Here is a 23,062-nt window from a genome sequence, read left to right as displayed (position 1 = left end):
TCACTTGCTGAAATGAAATAAGCATGTTTTTAGAGGTTGTGGGGGTTGGACAATAAGGGGAGGAATGTGTATTAGTTTGGGATTTTAATGAGTTGTGTATAAGACAGAGGTTACCTATGCTTCATATGCTATGATTAATTTGTGCTTGTTTTCAGTTCTTCCTGATGTTCAAAATATGTTTTATTACATTTTACCACTTGGGACAAACAATAAGAACAAGAGAATTAAAGCCAGCTGGATGACCTTGGGCTAATCACAATCCAATTCACAGGGTTTTTGTTATGGGGATAATAAGAAGAGAAAGGAATAATTATCAATGTTTGCCACCTTGAGTTCTTTCTAAAAAGTAATAAAGGTGAGATAAAATATAATAAAATGTGGCTTTCACATTGCAGCAAACTCTCAAGAATAAGTGAAGTCTAAAATACATAGACATAAAATAACAATGCACAGACACAAAGATATTTTTTAAAACCTACCTGCGGGGAGGTGAAAAAGAATGTTTATGACTGCTGGATTTAGCTGGAGCCCAAGATGTCTGCCTTCTTCTTGTGGCAGGAGAATACTCTCGTGAAGAAGAATTGCTGCCAGAATGGTCTTCTGGACTAGGTGAACGTCTCTGTCTGTGGGAACTTTCTGAGGGATCCCTGAGGAATAGTCATACAGCCAACATATACAACATTGTCATTAACAATAGCATGGATACTGTTATTTATAGCTTGAGGCAGCATATCTCCATTTAAAGGAGAAACATACTCCTTCCTAGAAAATATACTATAAATGCCAGTTTGATATAAAGTATTATCCAAAACACCAGAATGTAGGGCAAGAAGTAACGCAACCTTGTGAAAGAGAGATCCAACTTAGATATTTTTTTTCTGATAGTGAAAACAATCACGAAAATAGCTTGCACTTTGGAGTTATTGATGCACCATCACTGGAGGTTTTCAAAAACAGATTGGACAACCATTGGACCAGGAAAATATAAGATTCCCTGCTTTGACAGGGGGTTGGATAGAAGACCTCTGAGATCCCTTTCAGGTCTATGATTCTATGTTCTATGATTAAGGTGGTGGCCTTGAAACCAGGAGAAGGTAAGTTCTAGCTCCACCTTAGGCATGAAAGTTGATGGATGAGAATCACTCTCTCTCAACTCAACCCACCTTATAAGATTGTTGTTATGGGGAAAATAGGCGGAGGAAGAAATATTGGTATGTTTGTTGCATTAAGTTACTTATAAGTAATAAATGTGGGATTTAAAAAAAGTCTAAAAAAATTGTCAAGGATCTGAAGATGGAAATAGCAATAGCAGTAGACTTATATACCGCTTCATAGGGCTGAAAGCCCTCTCTAAGCGGTTTACAGAGAGTCAGCATATTGCCCCCAACAATCTGGGTCCTCAAATAACTGATTGCTATCTATTTTCACAAATCAAAAAAAGCCACCCTAGGTTTCGTGCCAGTAAGACATTTGCACATCAGGAATCACACTCGACTCTCTCTAAGTGGCATCCATTAACACCAATCATCCAAGGCAGGGGTGTGAAATCCAATTTCATTGACGGCCGCATCAGAGCTGTATTTGACTTTGGAGGGGAGCCCAGGGGGCATGGCCAAGGTGGGCGTGGCAGTTCAACATCACTCGTGTTGGGGATGCCTGTGGCGGGCTAAGTACTCTGCCAGCAAAAACGGAGGTCCGGAGAGCTGCCTGTGGCCCTCCCAAGCTACATTTTTGCTGGGAGGGGCACTGTGGGGCGGCCCTTTGTTGTTTCCAGGGCGGCCCCACAGGCCAGATCTAAGCACATCTGATCCAAGGCATGTTTCCATTAAGGAAGTGATTCCCTTTCCCATTCATTTTCTCATGCACAAAGCTCATTTGTCTCACATTTGTTTTGGAAGCTGGAGGGATTCCTTGAAACACATTTTGCGAATGCATGGGGGACAACAAAGAGAAAAAGAAGATTACAAAATTGGATGGAGCGAGACTATGGCTGCTTGTTGAACATTATATTTTGCTTTTAGGAGTAACCTGAAAATGTTCTGAACAAAACGATAATAATACCAAAAAACGAAACAAACTGTATTTACCTTTGCTTCTCTTTTTTTTCTTTATTATGTCTCTCAAAATCACGTCCCCTTTCCTTTATCTCCTTTGGCTTTTCTTCTACCCTCTCTTTAGCTTTATACTTTTCCTTATGTTTTTTCCCTTGAGTGGAGTCTTCTTGTACTGGAGGTGGTGGGCTAGGCGTGCGAGGACCTTTCTTTTTATTGTGGTTATTTTTTGAATTTCTAAAAACCAATACACAAGCCAGTATTTTAAAAAATTAATCCGCTTGTATTATAATAATATTTCCTGAGTGCCCATGCGATATGTTCTGACATCTAAAGTACAAAATTGATCTAGCAGCTGAGCCCATAAACATTGCATTAAACGTCCACTTGAGGTCTTCCATAGTCATTCAAATGTGAAATTGCAGTTCTTGACATGGTTGCCATGGATAAATCTTCTGTATGTGCCTCTGCCTAAGAGCTGGTTGCATAGGCCTACCTGCTACACAAACTTCCATTTGGCAAAACTGTACACGCATAAAGAGTGAAATCCAATCACTGAGGAGAAAAGAAATTAACTTTCCTGTCTATATCCTCAGAACTTGCTTCAGAGTTATTTGCCAAAGCAGATCTGAGGGGAACTGCATTGAGGGAAAAACAGAGGGGAAATCCTTGTCATATAAGAAGTCTTCACCTAAAGACCAGAGTTGGTGTCAACTCTGAAGCGAAGTTGGCTGAAGTTGGCCATCTTTTGCTGCCTCATAGTTGCCATGAACACTGAAGAGAGAAGTAGATAGACTGATTAACAGTCAAAACAAAAAGTTTCCTTGTGGGAACCAAGGTCATCCCAACAGATGACTTTGTCATGTTGAAGGAGGAGTGACCAACCAGTCTGCCAGCTTTCATTGGACAATGTGACCGGTAACACCTGGGGAGGGGAACCTTTGCCCTTTTAATTAGGCTAAAACCCACGGGAACTTCTAGAGTTGGTTTTCACTAGCTGTGCCAATATGATGTATCCAATAAACATGTTCTTTGAGGAATCTACCGGCCTTGGAGTTTTGCTTTTGGCAGATGTGTTACTTGGAACACTGACACCAGGTCTAGAATCAATGCCAGGTGTTTAGCATTTTACAAATTTTGTTGAAGTCTCCCTCACAAAAATCCTATTCCATATAAAACCATATCTTGCCAATATTGCTGGTCGTCTCCACGTTGGGGATACCCCCACAGGGCCATAGGACTGCTTGGCAAACAAAAGCACAAACCTAGAGCAACAATCAAGGTAAGCGATAACCATGTTGTTATAAAATATGCCAATCTGCTTACCTCTGTGGCTCCAGGAGTGGGGAAGATACCGTTGAAACCTTCTTCTCCCTCTTAGTGGCAGTGGAGGAAGATTTAGGGCTTGTCCTTAATTTTGGAGATTTACTTGATTTTCTTGGTGAAGGTGAGGATGATAATTTTGATCTAACTGCCTCCGGAGAAATCTTAAAAAGAAACAATTAGTATTTTATAAAATCTAGTAATAATCTTGCCACAAATAACAACCAAGTATCAATGAAATTGATTCATACCAGAAAGCAATTCCTTTATCTAATATTCATTATACACATGCACACATAGCCTCTAAGAACCACTGAAGGATAAAAATTTGGTAAGTTTTAAATTTCATTATTTATTTGGCAAGAAAACAAGACATTTTAAAATGTAGTCTAAAATATCAATACATGTTGTCAACTTTCCATGCCGGTAGGAGTCATGTAACAGTTCGGATTCAGAACTACAATGAGGGTATGTATATGTGTGTATAGAGTATATATCTGACTAACAGGAATTAGTATCTTGAAGATTTGTTAATTTGTCCAATAATGTCCCCTGATTTAGTTATTTATGACTATGCATTGATTCTTTTCAAGATACAAACCTCTTTTTTAATTACTATTTCTTCTCTTTTGTCCATGTTTTCTTCTTCAAGCTTCATTAACTCTCTCTGGATCTTCTGGCGCTTCATTTCCAAAGATAATTCATGGTCATAATCATAATTAACATCTCCGTTATCAGAATCTTAAGTTATGAAAAAGAAAGCAGGAAGGACGAAGAGAACAAAACCGGTTAGTAAACTCTTTCTTTATATAAATACACTCTAAAAATAACAATCATAATTCAATAAATACCACCATTATGATTTCCCATTTCATTTAAGAGGGATTCTAATTGTGCAGTGAACATGATTTTTGAATGTTATTCAGCGTTGGCAGGGCAGTAGTGTATGCAGATTCAAAAGGGAATATGTGTTTTCTCCATTTAATTCTTGAAACCATCTGCATTCTCATAGTCTAGCCACAGACTGTATTAAATGCAAATCTAAATTTTCTTCCCAAAGTGAGAGGAGATAAAAAAATATTTACAAGAAGAAGAAAGGAACAAAAACAAGTGCCTTTGCTATTGCTTCTGTATTATCAAACTGGCTCTTTTAGCACTAATCAGAATCAGTAACCTCTGTAATTAAATCCTTCAGTGTTGCCTTCTTCTTCATATGTGAACACAGTCCCCCCTCCCCCCCTCCTTTTGTCTTCTTTTCTGCTGTTTTTGCTTCCCGGGTTAGGTAGCAACAGCATGCAAGGGTTTGCTCTTCTAGAAATTTGCATACTAATGACATCTCAAGCAATGCAAGACTAGGAGTGCATCCTAATGGGTTCAAAGATTGTTATTAAATACTCTGTAAATTGACGGTACAATACAAAGAGGTAATCCTCATTTACTGACCATTTGTTCAGCAAAGAATAACTTTATAATCCACTCATAACCATTTACAACCATCACAACAGTCACGTTGTTGCCATTACAGTTAGTATGTCTTGTCCTGTGCCTGAACTGCATCCCCCCCTCCCCCCAGTCTCCAAACACACACATTGCAGAGTAGATAGACTGTAGGGGAAGAGACTGCAAACAAGCAAACTGTTGGCTCTTCTAAACACTGAAAGCAATGCATCCATGCCAGCAGTCTGGGACTGGGAGCCGTGGGTGCACTATGCAAACAGCTTGCACTACTCACTTGAAATCTCTTTCTCTCCAATCTCTCTATTTTGTGGCATGGCGAGGAGTGATTTCTGTATGCTACATAAATAGCTTATAGTATTATTTTGACATTCAAAACAGAGCACTCTACAGGATAAAGAAAAGTAGAGAGATGGGAGAGGAAGTTGTTTGCTCTTCTATGCATCAAAAGCAATGCAATCACATTGGTAACTGGGGATGAGAGTTGCAGACACACAATGCAAACAGCTTAGAGCAGGGGTGTCAAACTCATGTCATCACAGCAGCATCATGTTACTTTCCCCCCCTTCACTAAACCAGATGTGGCCATGGCCAGTGCATGATGCATCCGGCCTCTGGGCCGAGAACTTGACAGCCCTGGCTTAGAGTATTCTCTTGAACTCTCGTCCCCTCTCATTTCTCCACTCTACAGGGGTAGGGGAGAGATGAGAAAAATCAAGCAATTTCTGTAGACAATCTATTTTTTGCTTGACCTTTACAAAAGGTTTAGAATGGCAAGTAAAATACATGTTAATTTGTTTGCAAGGTTTAATGGCGTGTTCAATTTACCGTCTCTATTTGTTTCCCAGTCAGGATTATCTTCTTCACTCTCTGGAGTCCTTTCTTTAGTAATTTTAATATCTTCCTTTCCCCTGTGCCTTCCTCTTGTAGACTCTTTCTACCGAAGAAAACATTAAAAAAATTACTTAGCATTTTTCAAAGCAGAACATGAAAACTATTTTAATGTTACTTTTATCTGTTGGGGTGTAAGTTCACAGCTGACTTCATAACTCAACTCTTAACTTTAAAAAACGGTATGGTGAAATGTTGAAATTGATAAAAGGTTTGATATATTTAATAATCTATATTAAGAAACCTACTCAGAGAAGAGTATAAATCAAGATCAAATGCTAAGCTGTGGTTTAGAATTCCAGAAGTTAAGCAGAAGCAAGCCCTTGGCTTTAAAGTCCTTGAATATCAATATGAAACTGAAAGCTAATACTGATTATGCTTTAGACAAAGCTCTTAGCTCATTGGTAATTTCAGAAAATTTCCTATACTCTGATGTCCAACTGTTAGTTGCTACTTCATTCCCTTCATGAAAGTTTAAAACCTGGACGTTGCAGGTAATCTAAATTCCCTATAATGTGTGAAGTAGAAGTTGTGGCAAACAGCATTTAACAAAGAAACCACAATTTGGAATCCAGTTTTTAAAGTGGCTTTAGGGCTGTTTTGTAATGTTTTGCTCCCATTGCACATTATAGGAAGCAACAATTAAGGGAAATACAAGATGGTAGCAATGGGGCAGCCTAGACATGCAAAAGACTTCTTTATCTCTTAAAATTAGATCAACCAAAGTTGGCCTGTATTTTACTGACAGTACATTCTGTTCACAAATCAAAAATTGGAATTATAATTGAATGCTACATTTTGTATCATGAATTTCTATATAATTTAAAATAAAAGTTTAAGGAAAAGGATAAACCAAGTGGGAAAGTATTCAAAACCCAAAAATTCATCATTGCATGTTCTTTTAAATTAAGAAATGGTTTAATACATTTCTAGAATAACTTTTGTTCTGACTAATTGATGTCAATGTTTAGCGACCACATGGATAGAGTTTTTCTAAGATGATCAATCCCCAACCTGGTTCTGCAAGTTGTCCAACAGTAGCTTTTGATTTACAGGCTTCTAACATTTAAATGTATAAAATGTGCACAAAATATATATTTTATAGCAACTATATAATGCTCTTTCCCAATGTTGATGGTTCTAACAAGCTTCCCTAACATCTCTACAGTCGCATGAAAAGTAATCCCTGGTCAAATGATATATTTCACTGAATCTCTATGTGAAAAGAAGCTAACATCTCAATATGGTAAGGAAGTTTAACTTTGTAAACAACATGTCAGAAAAACTAATTCATATATATATATATCAAGTTATTTATTTACTCAATTATTAAAAAAGTGAGTATGGCAAGTGACAAGGTTTGGACACCCTTCTAGTTGATACAGTAATATATATTTTAAAATATATATATATGTAGCTGTTAGTAAGGCTCCAAAAGGTTAACTGATTATTTAGATCTACAATTAGCCAGATGAACGCAATTCCATAGATGAATAAATACTGAACCTTCTATCCTCACTGATTGGGATTATTCTTCTGCCTATTTTCAACAACTATGAGCATAGTTAAGCAGCTGTCTGAGCATTTGAAAACAAAGACAATTCACCCTTATCAAGTATAGGAGGGCTGTAACAATATATGAACATTTCTAGCTAGTAAGTTTAACAATATGTTTAAGAAATGGAAATTACATAAAACTGTGGACATTATGGCAAGATCTATAAAAATTCTGCTGGAAAACTGGTCAAATCTTTAAAACAGAACTTACAGATCTCTGCTATTGACATGTTGAAAAGCTAAAAACAAAACACTGGAATACTTATCTACAGGTCCATAGTGCAACACTCTTTATACAGTACAATGATGAGCAAGAAATTATCAGAAAAAAGTACTCTGATCTCATCACAAAAATATTAAAGTAAGTCTTGATAAATCTAAAATGTGTGCTTTTGACTGAAAAACCAAAAAATTATCTGTTTGACCACAACTAAAAAATATATTTGAAGAAAAAAAAAACAACAAAGCATTGGGGGCGGGGGAGAACCCACTTTCTTAGCTATTATTCATAGATGTGGCTCTATTATGATTTGAGGTTATGCAGGAGCCAGAGACACAATGTACCATCCACATAGAAAGAAGAATGGCTCCAACCTTGTATCAACATAACCTAGAAGCTAATGCCTCACAGTTGGTGAAGAAATTGAAGCTGAAGATATTTCAGGAAGACAAACATATCTTCCTACCCACCATGACATACAAGCCAGTCAGGGTTACCCTGATCCACAAGATGGGTGGCATACATGCATAAATACTGCCTTGCTTAACAACAGAAAATTCTGGTCCCAATACAGCATAAGTGTTCAAGAAAATGATAAATTATAAGAAATTATAATTAAACAAGAAACTTTAGGTAACGTCTTAGTGTGTAGTTAATTCCCTCATTGAACACATTATGGAAACTACCATTCTGTTACATCTGAAAGAACTTTAAATTAACAAGCTACACATATATTTAAATAATAGAATACAAGGTGTACCTCCTCAAATAAGATTCTTAATGACAATTTCTCCAGATGACTCAGCCAGTTTTCCTATCCAAAATAATAAGACTTCTACATTTGTTTTAATTTAGAACTTTCTAACAAATAATAAATCTAACATTTCAACTTCCTACAATGATTTAAAAATATAAGCTGTTAAGTTTATTATTTATTTATTTATTTAATTTATATGCTGCCCATGACTCTGCCAACTATAGAGGCATATATATGTATGAAAAATAATGAAACTCAAGCATAGACACTTGACCTGAGTAAAACGCATTTGAAAAGACTTAGAAATTGAAATGACCATAAGTATGAGCTCCACATGGGCAAATTAAAACTATTCAGTCATTCAACAACCTAGGTATTTACAGTGAAATTCTTTTCTTTGCATAACAACTCCTAACAACATACGTAGCCATGAAGCTTGCCCAATACATAGGTCATATAGGTTGTAAAAAAAAGAAGTCAATTTTATACTTTTTTTTGCAGTGCCTGTTAAATGATTGTCATGGTCATTAAACAAAACCAATGGTTTACTATGGATACAGTTTTGTCAAAAGTTGTAGTTAGTTTTCAGTAAAATTGGTGTTAAACTGACTGTAGGAAGCTGCCAACTGCCATAAATGCAGCTGTGTGACCAAGTGCCCAAAGTTTGGCCATATGACCACGAAGAAAGTCCGACCATCATTAACTTTGAATCCAGGTCATAGGTCCTGTACTTTAGGTTGGTTTAACTTTGACTGGTCGCTAAGGAACCAGTCATAATTCTATACAAAGAAAGAAGAGAGGGGTTGGATTGAAAAATACAAATGTAAAACAGAGGTGGGTTGCTTCCGGTTCGGCCCGGATCGGGCAAACTGGTAGTAGCGGCGGCGAGAGGCTCCGTCCACCAGCCCAGATACTTTTGCTCATGCACAGAAGTGTTGCACGAGTGCACCCAAACCAGTAGTAAAAAAAATTGGCAACCCACCACTGATCTAAAGCTTATTTCAGCACTCAAAAATGCAAGAGATGATGTTACTTAGTTTGGTAATGAAACATCTGCAAGAAAACCACCAAGTTCAGACAGCAGCAAGCACTCTACACTTCCCCAATTTGGCAGTTTTTTAGATACTGAATAGGAAATTTGGGGAGCTGCTCCCATAACACTGTGGTTTACTTATTATATTTGAATAACTGGTGGTAAAAATCAACACTAGGTAGGGGTGCATGAAAGCCTGACAGCACTACAAACAAAAGATTGTAAATTTGCAAATTCCTTCATGCCTTTGCAGCCCCACTGCTTCCTGAAAAACTGCTCTGGATAATTTTTGTGAAAAGTAGTACCAAGGGATACAGGAACTATGGGGAGTTGGTAAAAATCACACCATCCGTTAGATCAGCAGTGATCCTCTTGATTCCCTCTATAAATGTAAGAAGTTCATCAAGGCACAAACCTGGATCCAACCTATTATGCCCAGTTATATTTTACAGGACACACCTCTCTGTTTCTTATACTATTGTAGAAATCCTGGAGAGATATGCATCCTACCCTAACAGGAGAAGGCTGTTCTTCTGTATTATGTTTCTGGGAGTCACTTTCAATGTCTTGCCGCTTATTCTTCATTCTTTCCCGAAGGTCCCCTGTAGGCCTTTCTGGTGACCTGTATAATGAAGACAGAAAAGACAGCTGCTTCTATAGAATTTATTATTTAAGGAAGTTTTAGGTTTTAAGTCCCGCAGTTCTGTAGTTCAGTTTCATTTCCCAACCTTTATAATTTCTTGTTTATTTAACACAGTTCCTGTCATGTTAATCAGTCACAACTGATCTTGCCTAAGATGAAGGGAATTTGTGTGATTATTTTAATAAAGCTAAACTACTGTTAACAATGATAGAGAAAATGCAAACACACTGAAAAAAAATCATTGGGCTTATTCTCAAAGACTATAATTCCTTTCCCCAAAGAAAAGAAAAAAGTTACACAAATAGACATGTTATGATATCTCACAATAGCTATTTAACCATATCGGATAAAACTGTGGACTGAACAAATACATATGAGTTATTGAATCTTAATGTGAACCTGTATTTCAATCCTTTAATCCTTTTAGTTGAATCTTTTTCAAAATTTTCCATTCAGAAAATTTTCCAATAAATATTAAAGATTTTCCTTTCTAACCAATGACCACACAAAATGCATAAACAAGGATTTAAACAAGAAATTAATTGGACCCTGACAGACTTTTACTAAGATTTAGAGCTGGAGCTAATCAAAGGCTAACCTAACTTAATCATTAAACTAATCAAACTAACAAAGCCAGTTGATTGATCATCTCCAACAGCATACAATTCCTGACCAGGCTTCACTTCTTTTTTGGCTAGTCTCAAAAATAATCTGAATTGTTTACATTTATCATTAAAAAGTAATTCTGCATGTCTTTCTTACCTTGGGACAAATATCACCAAGGTAGAATGCTTGTTAAATTAAAGTCTATGGAAACAAAACTATCTGAATATTTAAAAATATTAACAATTAATAAATGTAAATTTAATTAATTTAAATGTAATTAAATAAATTTGTTCTGACACCTTCTAAAAAGCTTAAAGAATGAGAACCGATCTTAATTCTGAAGGAGAGTTGTCCACTGCTGAAAATGGTACATAAAATTTTCTCATATGCCCCCAATGTGGGCCTTCTGTGTCTGTTAAAAATTTTTAACATCTGGATAAAGTCAAAATAGAATAGGCTCAAATATTGAAATTGCTTAAAAGTTGAGATTAACTTCCTGAATTAAGCCCAGAAAAATATTAGCAACTGGTGCCACATTTTTAAATATTACAGTGATATGGTCACCATTAATGGCAATTACTAAACTACAGGGAATTTGAAAACTGCAATAACCAAAACATGAAATAGCAGGAGGGATAAATATACTGAATGACAAATACATTCCCATTCATATGTCACTGGATTAATACTCTGTGCTGATTTATTTAAACATGGTATTTATTTTATTTTAGCCTGATATATTTGGGTCTGTCTAGTCTGTCAACTCTTGCATCTTAAAAATCTCAGCTTTGAATTTCTATTTCTTTGACAAGTTATAGTTGTGAAGAAGCTGACCAGATAGGACTCTTGTAACTCTGTGCTTATGTGGAGCTGCCTGGGAGAAGAAAGACACAGCAGTTAGTTAAGACAGCAACAACACAGCAAAGGATAATGAGAGGCAAAACAACAGTGGAGTAGTGTTCTGAATGCCACTGTTATCTGTCATAGGTAGCAAGCATGACACAGGTAGCAAGTATTACTCTCATTGCAGTAACTTTTCTTTCATGTGACAATATATGCGCGCTACCTGGACTATCCTTGAAGAGTATCTGGAAGTTACAACTGGTACAGAATGCACTGGCATGGATAGCCCCTCGGGTGGTAGATGTGACACTGCTATTATATGAGCTGAACCAGCTGCCAGTTTGCTCCTGGATTCAATTCAATGTTTAGGTTAGCACCTTCAAAGCCCTTTATGGCATGGGCTCAGGCTACCTGGGGGACCACCTTACCCCAATGGAACCTGCCTCTCTTGTTCCAGCAGAAAGGGTGTTCTTCAAATTCCAGCGGCTAAAGAATTTCGGCTGGTGAGGTCCAGAAGAAAAACCTTTTCTGGTGGGGCCCCACCCTCTGGAATATTCTCCCATTGAGATGAAGTTTGCCCACACACTCCTGGCCTTCTACAAGAGTCTAAAAACTTAGTTCTGTTGCTTGGCCTGGGAGGCCAGCAAGGGTCTGCTATTTTTGGGGCAGCTGACCAAGTAGAGAAGATCCCCACTGCCAGGCCACCCATCATCTCAGTTTTTAAATTTTCTACTATATTTTTTCCTCTAATTTTAATTGTTTTGGGTACTTTTTATTACTTTATAAATTTCCCCAAGTCGCTGTATCAGTGAAATGGGTGGCGTACAAATTTAATAAATAAATATATTCTATCACTAGTTCACAGCTTAGTTAGAGGGAATCCTGATCACATATGGCTATTCCCTAATTTTTGAATTCGCCACATATCAATTTTCTGTACAACAGACTGCTCCATCTAAGAAAACAATGCAATTACAAGATTTTGGGCTGCCAAAATCCTGGTAAATTATCTACTAGGAGCTCTTTTCTGCCAGCACAAAGATCCTGGCATTCATTTCTAACAATCAAAGGGGACCTGCCTTCAATTGCACACAATACTTTGGTATAAAGAGAAAATATGTAAGCTCTCTAAAGAAGGTATATATCAATTAGAATTAAGATACAGATTAGAAACAGATAGATTACAGATATGTTACTAATTTCAACAAGAATTTTTTCCCCACATATTTGAAATTACAGAATACTGTAAGCAATACAGAGAAGTAGTTTTACGTTTAAGCACCTAATATTTACAAATAATCAGTTGCATTGAAAAAGACATGACTTGGGAGGATGCCTACAGTAACTAATTACCTCAATAACCTCAAGCAATTACTATATTTCTTTTTCTATATCTTCAAATCTGAAGAAGACTGTCAAGTTCAAATCTGAGGGAATACTCGATGTCACTTCATTCTGTTAACTACTGAAAACTCAATATATATCCAGTTTGAAACATATACACACATATATAGCTTCACAACAAAGACAAACAGATGAAATTTGATCTATATCCCAAAATCACAAAGCATCTGCAACTCGCATGCATTTTTTCTATGCTTGAATAACTGAGCTAAACTAAACTGTAATAAAAATAAATATTCAAAAATATAGGTGTTTTCCACAGGTAGAAAGAGACTGCAACATACACCGTATCTATTTTGCCTGAAAGCAGATATTGGCAATCTAAAGACTTCAAATATTAAAAAATAACAGTTAGTCCCTGGGTTAAGAACATCTGTCTTAAGAACCACCACTACATACGAACAGGCTGTCTATAATTAAAAATGGTGGGTAGTGTTATCCTTCCTCAAGTCAACGTACTGCTGAAATGACATAATGCTTTCAGAAAGCTGTATGTTTTTAATATAAAGCCTGTTTTCAGCAGATCCTGAAAGCACTGCACGGTGTCAGCAGTTCGTTGGCTTGAGGAAGGGGAACGCTGCCTACCATTCTTAGTAATAGGCAGTTCCAACTTGCATACAACTTCCAGTTAAAGAATTAGGAACAAAAATTGCTCTTTACCCAGGGACTGCCTATATAAAAATATTATCAAGGCACGTTCATTCTTATTTATCACTCAGTAGCACATCCTAGTTTGCTACCATTCTCATTTTGTTCCTGAGTGATATTCAAAGTATTTGCTTCTAGTTTTAAAAATGTACCAGAATCTTTTTCCAACAAGAAAAAGTATAGTTAATTGCAGTTGCAATGGAAGCTAATGTGTAATTTACAAATTCTCCATATTGTTATAGGAAAGACAGTAGCCCCACCTTACCCTTCTATTCTAGGATGAATTATTAGGAAAATGCTAATTATTTTTTGAATACGTGATATAAATGCTTATTATTTTGACATTCAGATTTAGCTCAACTTAAAACCCTGAGGTAATGTAAGACAAATATTAAATTGTAGGGCTAGGACTTAAATAAAGCAAAAAAAAAAATCTAAAATGATTAGAAGTTTAAAAATGGATGTAAACATTCACTATCTCCAGTTGTTTAAAGAAGATATAACTTTAGAAAAATTAAATAATGGTGCTATTTAATGCTATTATTTAAGATAAATATTATCTTTATAATTTAAAAGATATGAAATTAATGTAGTTAGAAATATTAAAATGGATTCCCATGAATTTGCTAATTTTATTCTCTCAATAGTAAGTTAACAAGTAATTATCTTGTTAACAAGATAAGGAATTATCCTGTGGAAGAGAGCTGCTAAAGGGGAAAGTGAAATAATGTTGATAAGGACTGAAAATAACTGGAAACATTCAGTATTGAAGTAGGAAATCTAGGCTATTCTAAACACAAAACACTTCTCAAAAAAGATAGAACAGGTATTTTAAATTTAAAACATTTCAAATTTTTGCACACAGCTAGTCAAGACAACTCCCCCATACCCCTATTATTTTTCAGAATAATTGTTTCCCTATAACAGCCAAAAGAACACAAGTATTTTGATCAAGCTCATTGGGAAAGGAGGCAGAAAAAGAAAAAAAGGTTTTAATTTTCCTCTGCAGGTTCATTACACTTTTCACAGCCTGTCTAACAAGTATATTGGCAGAGTGTGCATAGCACCATCTCTGCCTCTTTGAATGAAAATAGATCTGCTTTTTACCCCAGCACTGGTAGCGTTTCAGGAACAGCCTTTTTCTCACTTTTCCTATCTATCCTGTTTTATTTATTTATTCCCAACTGAACTGAGTCTCCGTTTCCAACAGGAACAGCATAACAGAAAAACATTACCTGGAGTTATCTCCACACACTGGCCCCTCAAATGTTATATTTAAAACATAAATAAAAGGAAAGTGTATATCCTTAGGAAATTAAGATACAGATAAAAACAAAAATTAAATATAGATTTTTACTTAAGATTTAAGTTAGTTACATAGAGCTTAATGTGGCCCACACACAAAAATAAATCTATAATAATCCAATATTTTCATGAATACATTTATTTTATCTTGATACTAAACAAAACTTATTTATTCTATTTATATCTGGTCCAAATGCTATGGAATGTTTATAGACAAAAAAACAACCAACCACATGTAACAGGCAAATCAATAAAAATGTTATAAACATTAAAAACCAGCAGTATTAATAGAAAAATATTAATAAACAATTAAGGGCTGCTGAAAAAGGTCTTAGCCAAGCATTCCTGAAAATAGAGAATCATTTTCCCATCTGCATGGAGTATTATTATCTTATAAGAAAGTGTATATATGCTGGTAGATGTATAATTGTGTATGCATAGTGTTTGTTTCTGTCAGTACACACACATCTGTCTATATAATATATATTAATAATATAACATGTAATATACAGGATTATTTAATTAACAGTATTAACATTTGATTTTCCCAAACATTTTGGAGACATTATTTCCTTCCAGATTTTATTGGATTAAAATTTTTATCATCTCTGACTATTAACTTTATGGACAGAAGATAAAATTGTAGTCTCAATAATTGGAGGGCTATAAGATACCCATCTCTAACCTATTCTACATTCATTTTATATCCATAAATAACAGGATTATACAACTTTTCCTATGCTCCCAATCTATATTTGTAAACAAGAGAAAGAAAACAGGACAGAAATTACACTGGGAGGAGGCTGAAGCCGTTCACAAGTCTTCTCCTGAAGATTTAATAACTATTTAACATTTGATGATTTAATGTTTATTTAAAGAGCTCAAGAAAGTTCCATGCTTGCCGGGATGGGGGGTAGGGATCAGAAATCCATGGATTTCAAAGTCTTGCTGTTCTCCAATCTAGAAATTGTTCTTCTTCATGAAATGCATTAATTACCATATGGCAAAAAATAATATGTGTAGTCAGAAGACTTGTGGATCACCAGAACTGTGGATATTACAATGGGATTTATTTTAAATCATTTATTCCTCATAGTGTTGAATGATTTAATTTACTGATCTGAACTGCTTTACTTTAAAATCAATGATGATCAGTCATCAATCTAGGCTTTATAGCATAAATTCCCAAATATCACTGAGGATTCTTATTTCTACAATATCTATTTATACTCATGCAATAGAAACAGTTATTAGTACTGAATATTTTTATTAACTATTCCACGAGCAAATATAAAATCATAACATATCATTTGTGATTATACATTTATACATAATTAAAAGTTATACATGTTTTTGTTGCATTTTTGCACTTTTAAAAAGCACATTTTGTCTTTTTCTTTGACAATGTATGCCTTTTTGTCTTTATGCTTCTAGTCATTTTTAAAAGCAATAAAACTATAAGTAAAAAAATATACAGAATCAAGCTTGTTTCTTAAATGAATTTAAGTATGCAATCACAGTGATTTTCAGAAAAGACTGCGATAAATTGTGTACAATTTAGATGACAGATTATTCACCAACTTTAATGTCACATTCCTATTCTAATCATCTTCTGCTTCCGCCATCTTTTTCTGCTCCCATCCTGTCAAACACTTAACTGCTGGAGTGCCCTCCCTTTTTTCTTGATCCCCTTCTAAGATGTTTCAGGTTTCCCCACCACTGAAGAACTATTCTAGTTAAACTAACTAGAGACTTAATTGAAGAGCATAACTTCAAGAACAATCTTTATGTATTCTTTTTTTTTTCAACCTATGTACTTTCTTTGCTTTTGAGGGGAAAGTGGTTATTCTCTAAGGTGTTTTTATATGTTTCTGTAAAGATACTGTATATGTTTCTGTAAACCTGAGATTTATCTGAGTATGTCGCCCGTCTTTTTGATTAGAAGCCCTACCTTCTGCCATCCTATAGCTGTGGCATGAAAGGTCTAAATTTTCCACTAATATGGTTTGCTAGTTACACTGTAGCACCATCATGCTTCCTCTGAAACTAAAGAAAGAATCATTATCACTTTATTTGCAATAATGAAAAACACTGGTCCATTTGACAATGATAATTTGCTATAAATGGAGTGGCTCCTAATATATTCATAAAATGGCCATATAATGATTGTTTGCTGCTTAATACATTTTGTATTCTAATCTAAAGCATAATTTATACAACGTAAATTCACAATTGTAATTCCATATTCATATGAAAATCAGAAATGAAATGTTTGCCATTCCAAACAATAATCCAAGCTCCTTTCCTGTTTTTCCTGCATTTCCTTTCCTGCATTTCTCAGCTACAATTGGTAGTGTATTCCCAAAGTAACCCCCTTGAACACTACCGGTTCTGTGGGTGTGGCTTGGTGGTGGGGTCATGTGACTGGGTGGGTGTGGCTATGTAGTCATGTGACTGGGGGGTCAAAAGACAGAAACTCACTTTAACAATGTCCTGCTGGAGCAGAGGGTTGGACTAGATGACCTCCGGGTCCCTTCCAGCCCTGGATTGCTGTGCTTTTTCAAGGTATCCTCTGAAGCTGCGTCTAGTGCCAGGCTTGTGGTCCTTCCTCCCGCTTTTTTCCCTCCCTCCCTCTCTCTTTCTTTCTCCCTTCCCTCCCTCCCTCTTTCTTTCTTTTGCAGCACCCCCCACCCCGTTTTTGGCCTAGCAGGCCTCAGGGAAGCCTCCTCCAAGCAAAAACCGACCCCTCGGCCCCTCCCCCCATTTTTGGCCTAGCAGGCCTTAGGGAAGCCTCCTGGGAACAAAAACAACCCCCAAATGCTAAAAAAAAGTTTGTAAAAAGTTCCTACCATCACGCAGCACAGCTGATTGTCGAAACTTTTTTTTTACTTTGTTAAGCATTTTTTTTACTACTGGTTCGGGCGAACGGTAGCATTTTTTATAACCGGTTCAGGCGAACCAGCCCAAACCGATAGCATTTCACCCCTGCCCTGGAATGTAATGTGACTTATTCACAGATAATTGTTTATAGGATTGCAGTCTAATTATTTTATAAACTACTTTTTCATACCTCAAAATCTGTCTTCCAATCCCTGTTCCCATGAACACACATAGAAAATGCATGGAAAAGTATAGGAGATAGCAAAAATTAGCTACTGTTCCATCTCACCTGATGCAAATTTGTTAGGGAAAGGAATTAATTGGATTCCAGACTACATACATACATTTTAGCTAAACAAAACGCTACATATTGTAAATACAAGTAAGACTAAAGCTCTTCATGAGGTACTAATATAAATAAATTTCTCATATATATCATTTTTTGTTTTATACTGACAACTAGAAAAATAATTTTGTCATAAAAGTGTGAAAACATATTTACTGATCACACTGCCAGGTGTAAATTTTTATGAAGAGAAATTGAGAATTTGGTGTCTTCATCACTTACTAGAGAGAATTTGAGCAAAACAAAACTGCAATAATTTCATTTTCACTTCTGATTATCATTGGTAAATTAAAGCAGAAATCACGTAATAACAAAAATATTTTGAGTTTCAGAATCAACACTCAAAAAGTGAGAGAATAACAATATTTCCAGAATAACCATATTCTTTATAAGGCACATCATTGCATTGTAATTTTTTTAAGATGACAAGAAAACAGCTTGAAAAAGCATCTGAATATGAAGCTGAGTTCTTCATTTACCTTCGGTAACTGCTGCTAAAGCCTTTACCTCGTGGAGAAGGGCCATGTACGAATCTACATGTGTTCCCATAGAGGCAGTTGCCAGTCTTCAGCCAGTTACGGCACTGTGTCTAAGAGACAGACATTACTGGGTGAATTTCAAACTAATGTTGGAATACTGCTCGCGTGAAGATTCACAGAACAAATAATTCCACATATCATTCCAACCAAACAATAATTTAGTGCCAAATCTGACAGTGCTCATTAAACAGAAGTCATTTCAAGGTATATTGACATGAACTAAGATCTCTTCTCACTCACAACTAAAAGATAAAAGAGTTTTTTTCTGACCATGTATCACCAAAAATGTGAAACATGTAATCAAATATTGGAATTTGTTCTGTTTTTAGCTAAACAATTCATCCATCCATATGCTTCATTCTGCAGAATAGGGATGGATTTGGACCTAGAAAATCAGAGTTGAAAATAGATAATATCCAAATGCAGCATTCTAATTGAATAATCAGCTGTCAGCAGAGTTAAACAGGTTGCACTGCATCTAAGAAAGTTATCTTGAAGGCTTCAAATATTAAAAGAAACCCCGTTACATAAAGGCACAACCTCAACATCAACAAGCTAACAGAGTCACTTCTTCAAGAGTGGATTATTTTTTGAAATTGAGTATGTTTAGATTATGGACACAAACATTTATTCAATCAGGAACAAGTACTGAACAAAGATGTTCATCTTCATCTTATCCCATTTGAAACAATGTAAGAGTTCATAATATATCAGTGTAAGATAAGAAAATCTTTATAGGTTTATAGCATCCCAATTAAACCAATAAGGTGACTTACTCTATGAGAAAGAAAAGAGAAAAGCATTCCCTGCCATAATCTCTGGTTTATGAGTGTGTCACATTAAGAAGGAAGAATACTTTTTGACTCACCTCTGCAGAACTTCCAGTGCTGGGTCCAAGTCTTTCAAACACACTGGGTCTTCTCGATGTGCTATCAGATATGGTCTTGGTATTTTCCACTGTGACCTTCCTTCTAATTTTTGACATTTTGTACTACTTCAACCAAAAAAAAAAGCAACACTGTAAAATTCTCAAGTTGAACTATGCAACTGAACTCATAGGGGGTGTGGGGGGATTAGTTAACGCTATTCATCATCAGAACTGTCTGTAGAAATTAATCAAGTAGCAAATACAGAATTTTATTTCAAAGGAATTATTTTAATCGATTCATTAGTAAACATCCCAAGATGAGGAATCCATCTTTATACCATCTTTCAGCTACCTTATCCATCTCTGGCTATTATCTGAAATAATATATCCATGAAGTACTAAAATAAGGGGGGGGGGGTTTCCCTCTAGAAGAAAGCTTTATTTTCAGTAAAAAATAAAAGTACTGGGGGGGGGGGGGAGCCAAATATTCTTATAAATGGTATACAGTGTTGGATTGTAATCAATACAATAGTTACACAACTTGAAGATAGCTCACTCAGAGGAAGGCCCATGCAAACTATCATTTTCTTTCTCCTTTTTCTTGTCTAACTCATTGTACTGTCCCCAAAATTTCTCATGACAGATAAGGACAGAACAATATTAAGCACATTGTACAAGATTTCAATGATATGTACTTTACGTAAGATGAAGAAACTTTCCAAATCTAGCAAAAGTGTGGAATTTTTCCAAGTTTGCTTGTTCAGTTTTGAGCAATTCGACCATTATTGAATGTCCTTCACTCTCTGCGTTTTTTACGAGATGCAAATAAAAAAAGAGGAGGGAGAAGATAGGTGCAAGCTGCTTTCCTCTTGAGTAGTCATTATAACAAAATGCTCTTTAAAACATCAATGAATAATACGAATCAATCTCAGCTGGAAATCAAAGCTATTGTGCTGTTGAAATAAAATAGGACATTTCTAAGTTAAGTTTTAAAGTATGTGATCATGCTAGAAACATGTTACAAGAGAAATACAAAGAATCACTGCTAAATCCCACCCAAAGAATAAATGAGAAATCCAGTAAAAAAGTGTTCAGGTATATCCTATAAGCACTGTGTGAAAGCCACCTGAAAGCCTAATATGTTCCTTGTTTTAAGCTGTGTTTTTATTTTGCATTTTTATTAGAGGTGAGCAGCATCTCTTATTCAATCATTACCTTGATCACTTTTTAAAGTAATGCTCTAATTCTGCTGTATGCAAAGTGTTGGACTATAGGAACGTCTATCCAAAAATGGAACATTTTAGGAACTGTTATTCAATATGCCTAAAGGCATGAAAGTGAGAAGCAGTGTGCTACAAATTAAGTGATCTGAAAGGTATCCAAAACTCTAAATTATTGTAAATTAAGATAAGATCCTTCCTACATTAGATAATCCCTAAAATTAACCAATTTTAAAAAAATAGATTTGGCTTAGCATACTTTGCATATGAAATATGATTTCAAAAATCAAATGAGAGAATCTGAACTTTTTGCAAACCGTATGTCTCAATTTGAAGGTATTTCTAACATCAGAATAAATAAAACCAGGACCAATACACACCTTGACGGGAAAGAATATTACATTATCACAATAACCATTTGACTCAATAACTGTAATATATAACAAATGAAATCAGTATAAAATTTAGTTATAATGTAAACTAGATTTTCTATCTTAAAATTTGCAATACTGCAATAAATGGAGATTGAGGCCCAATTCAATACAACACTGTAGAAATAAGTACATCTTTTCTTCTATTCTGAAGCTCCTAAAGATTTTAGGGGAGGGGGGGAAGTACAACAGGAAAGAAATGACATATCTACAAGGTCTTTACCACATATAATTTAATTCTATTATTTTCAAGTGTCTTTGTGTGGAGAAGAGGAGAAATTTGAACACTTTGCACCATGACTGAGGCAAAGGTCCAAATAAATGTAGGAAGATTTTAAGAGTTCTTACTTCAAAAGCTCTAACACCCCCCTCCCCCAAAGGATTGAACTTATTTTCAATATACAAGCAAAATATCCAGTATTTCAGGGACATGTCACACAGGCCGCACTCAAATGTTTATCACTTGGCTTATTTATGAGACATGTGCAAATTGCAAACAGGCACTTTGCATATACATTATTAGTGTAAAAAGGAGCAGCAGGATTATTTAGAAGTTTAAAACTAGCTCACTCAGAGTAAAACACAATTCAATAGGTTCATGGAAATTTCATCCCATTATTTATACTAAAACTTGAGGCAGCCCTCAAGTTATGATAATTCATTCAGTGGCCATTTGGCCACATGATCAAAATTTGGGCACTTGGTAGCCCACTTATGACTATAGGGTCATTTCAATTCCCCTATGTGCCCTTTTGTCTCCCAGTAATCCATGGTGTCTGCAATGCTATCTGATCTTCTCTTTCTTCTTGCTCCCGCTGCTTGATCAAGCTTGCCTGGCCTGCAGTTGCTTGCCACATGAGGTTTTCTTCCCAGAGTTGCACGCAGTAGTTCCCTAGCAAGACTTAGGGAAGATGGTCTTAGATGAACAGGAGCTGCCGTGTGACGGGTCAGGATGGGCATAACTAGTCAGCAACAAGAGCAAGAAGATACTGAATGTCAACTGGGATGGGGAAGCAGGGGCTTTGTATGCAGAGTGGCTGGGGCAACTGAAGCTGGGACTGGGTTGGGGTGACTGAGGTTTCCCAGGAAGCTGCGTGTTCCATTGCTGGGGCTTTGATGGCTGCATCGTTGTGCCATACAGTTAAGTGCTTTCTGGGGCAACTGCAGCTTTGCACTGTGCTACTGGGACTTCCTGGTACGGCTGCGGCTTCACACCACACTGCACTGCTGAGTCAGGCTGGGGCAGCAGTGTGCTGTGGTTCAGGGACTCCTTGTAGCCTCAGAGCTGCGACACACCAAGAAGCCCCTGAACCGCATCGTGACAAGAAGCATCAGAACAGTATGATCCTGGGGGCTGCTTGCCACCATTCCCCCAAGGCAGAATGCAGGGTGCCCAAAAGGACACAGATGGGGAGGGGGGGAAACTGGTGGGAGCTGAAGTCCCTTTTATCTTGGAAGAACTGAGGTTTAAGTGTGGGAGGGATCAAGACTGGAAAGGTTTGGATTGGGGTGGGTTCTCAGCTAATAACCAGTGGAATTCAGGTAACAATGAGGATGTAATATGGTCATGTGAAATCATACTTTACAACCACATCACTTAACAATGGACTTCCAATTACCATCGTAACTAGAGGACTACTCTTATTTCCATTCCCTAAATTTCAGTTATTACTCTTCAATGGGGTCAGGGAAAAAGAATTGCTTTAATTGGGATAAACAAGTAAGTGAGAAAGAAATACACTCCATTAATTATATTAATATAATTAACAATATTAAAGTGTATATGAAAAGAAGTGGGGAATAAACAATTTTGCTGCAAGAAATTTACATAAGATCCTAGGAGTTAAGAATGTAATTTGGAGGTAAAATTAAGCATTTACCTTTATTTAGCAAGCATGTGATTTGCCAAAGAAGTGGTAAGATTCTTCTTACGAAAGTTAAAATATGAACTACTATATTGCTTCCTATCGATTAATGAATGGATGTGCATGATTCAGATGCATTTTCCTCCAGGGGTTTTGGAGTATAGCTTGAATAATTAT

General features: G+C 36.1%; 1 protein-coding gene across 5 annotated transcripts in view; it reads right to left on the bottom strand.

Moving 5' to 3' along the window:
- Positions 1 to 23,062, bottom strand: part of ZC3H13 (zinc finger CCCH-type containing 13) — a 42,303-nt gene that overhangs the window by 13,121 nt on the left and 6,120 nt on the right. The window contains exons 2-9 of one of the 5 annotated variants that reach the window (XM_032213946.1): positions 19,370 to 19,495; positions 18,442 to 18,551; positions 9,798 to 9,909; positions 5,658 to 5,766; positions 3,976 to 4,115; positions 3,378 to 3,538; positions 2,088 to 2,288; positions 480 to 647 (exon numbers count right to left, since the gene is read on the bottom strand). In XM_032213946.1, the coding sequence (XP_032069837.1) occupies positions 480 to 647; positions 2,088 to 2,288; positions 3,378 to 3,538; positions 3,976 to 4,115; positions 5,658 to 5,766; positions 9,798 to 9,909; positions 18,442 to 18,551; positions 19,370 to 19,486 (1,118 nt within the window). In that variant the 5' untranslated portion in view covers positions 19,487 to 19,495. Of the gene's footprint in view, positions 1 to 479; positions 648 to 2,087; positions 2,289 to 3,377; positions 3,539 to 3,975; positions 4,116 to 5,657; positions 5,767 to 9,797; positions 9,910 to 18,441; positions 18,552 to 19,369; positions 19,496 to 23,062 lie in introns of those variants that run through there. The other 4 variants (XM_032213947.1, XM_032213948.1, XM_032213949.1 and 1 more) reach the window with 4 other exon arrangements.

Source organism: Thamnophis elegans, chromosome 3 (assembly GCF_009769535.1).
Source record: "Thamnophis elegans isolate rThaEle1 chromosome 3, rThaEle1.pri, whole genome shotgun sequence".
NCBI classification, from domain to species: Eukaryota; Metazoa; Chordata; class Lepidosauria; order Squamata; family Colubridae; genus Thamnophis; species Thamnophis elegans.
This window is presented reverse-complemented; position numbering and strand designations above follow the sequence as displayed.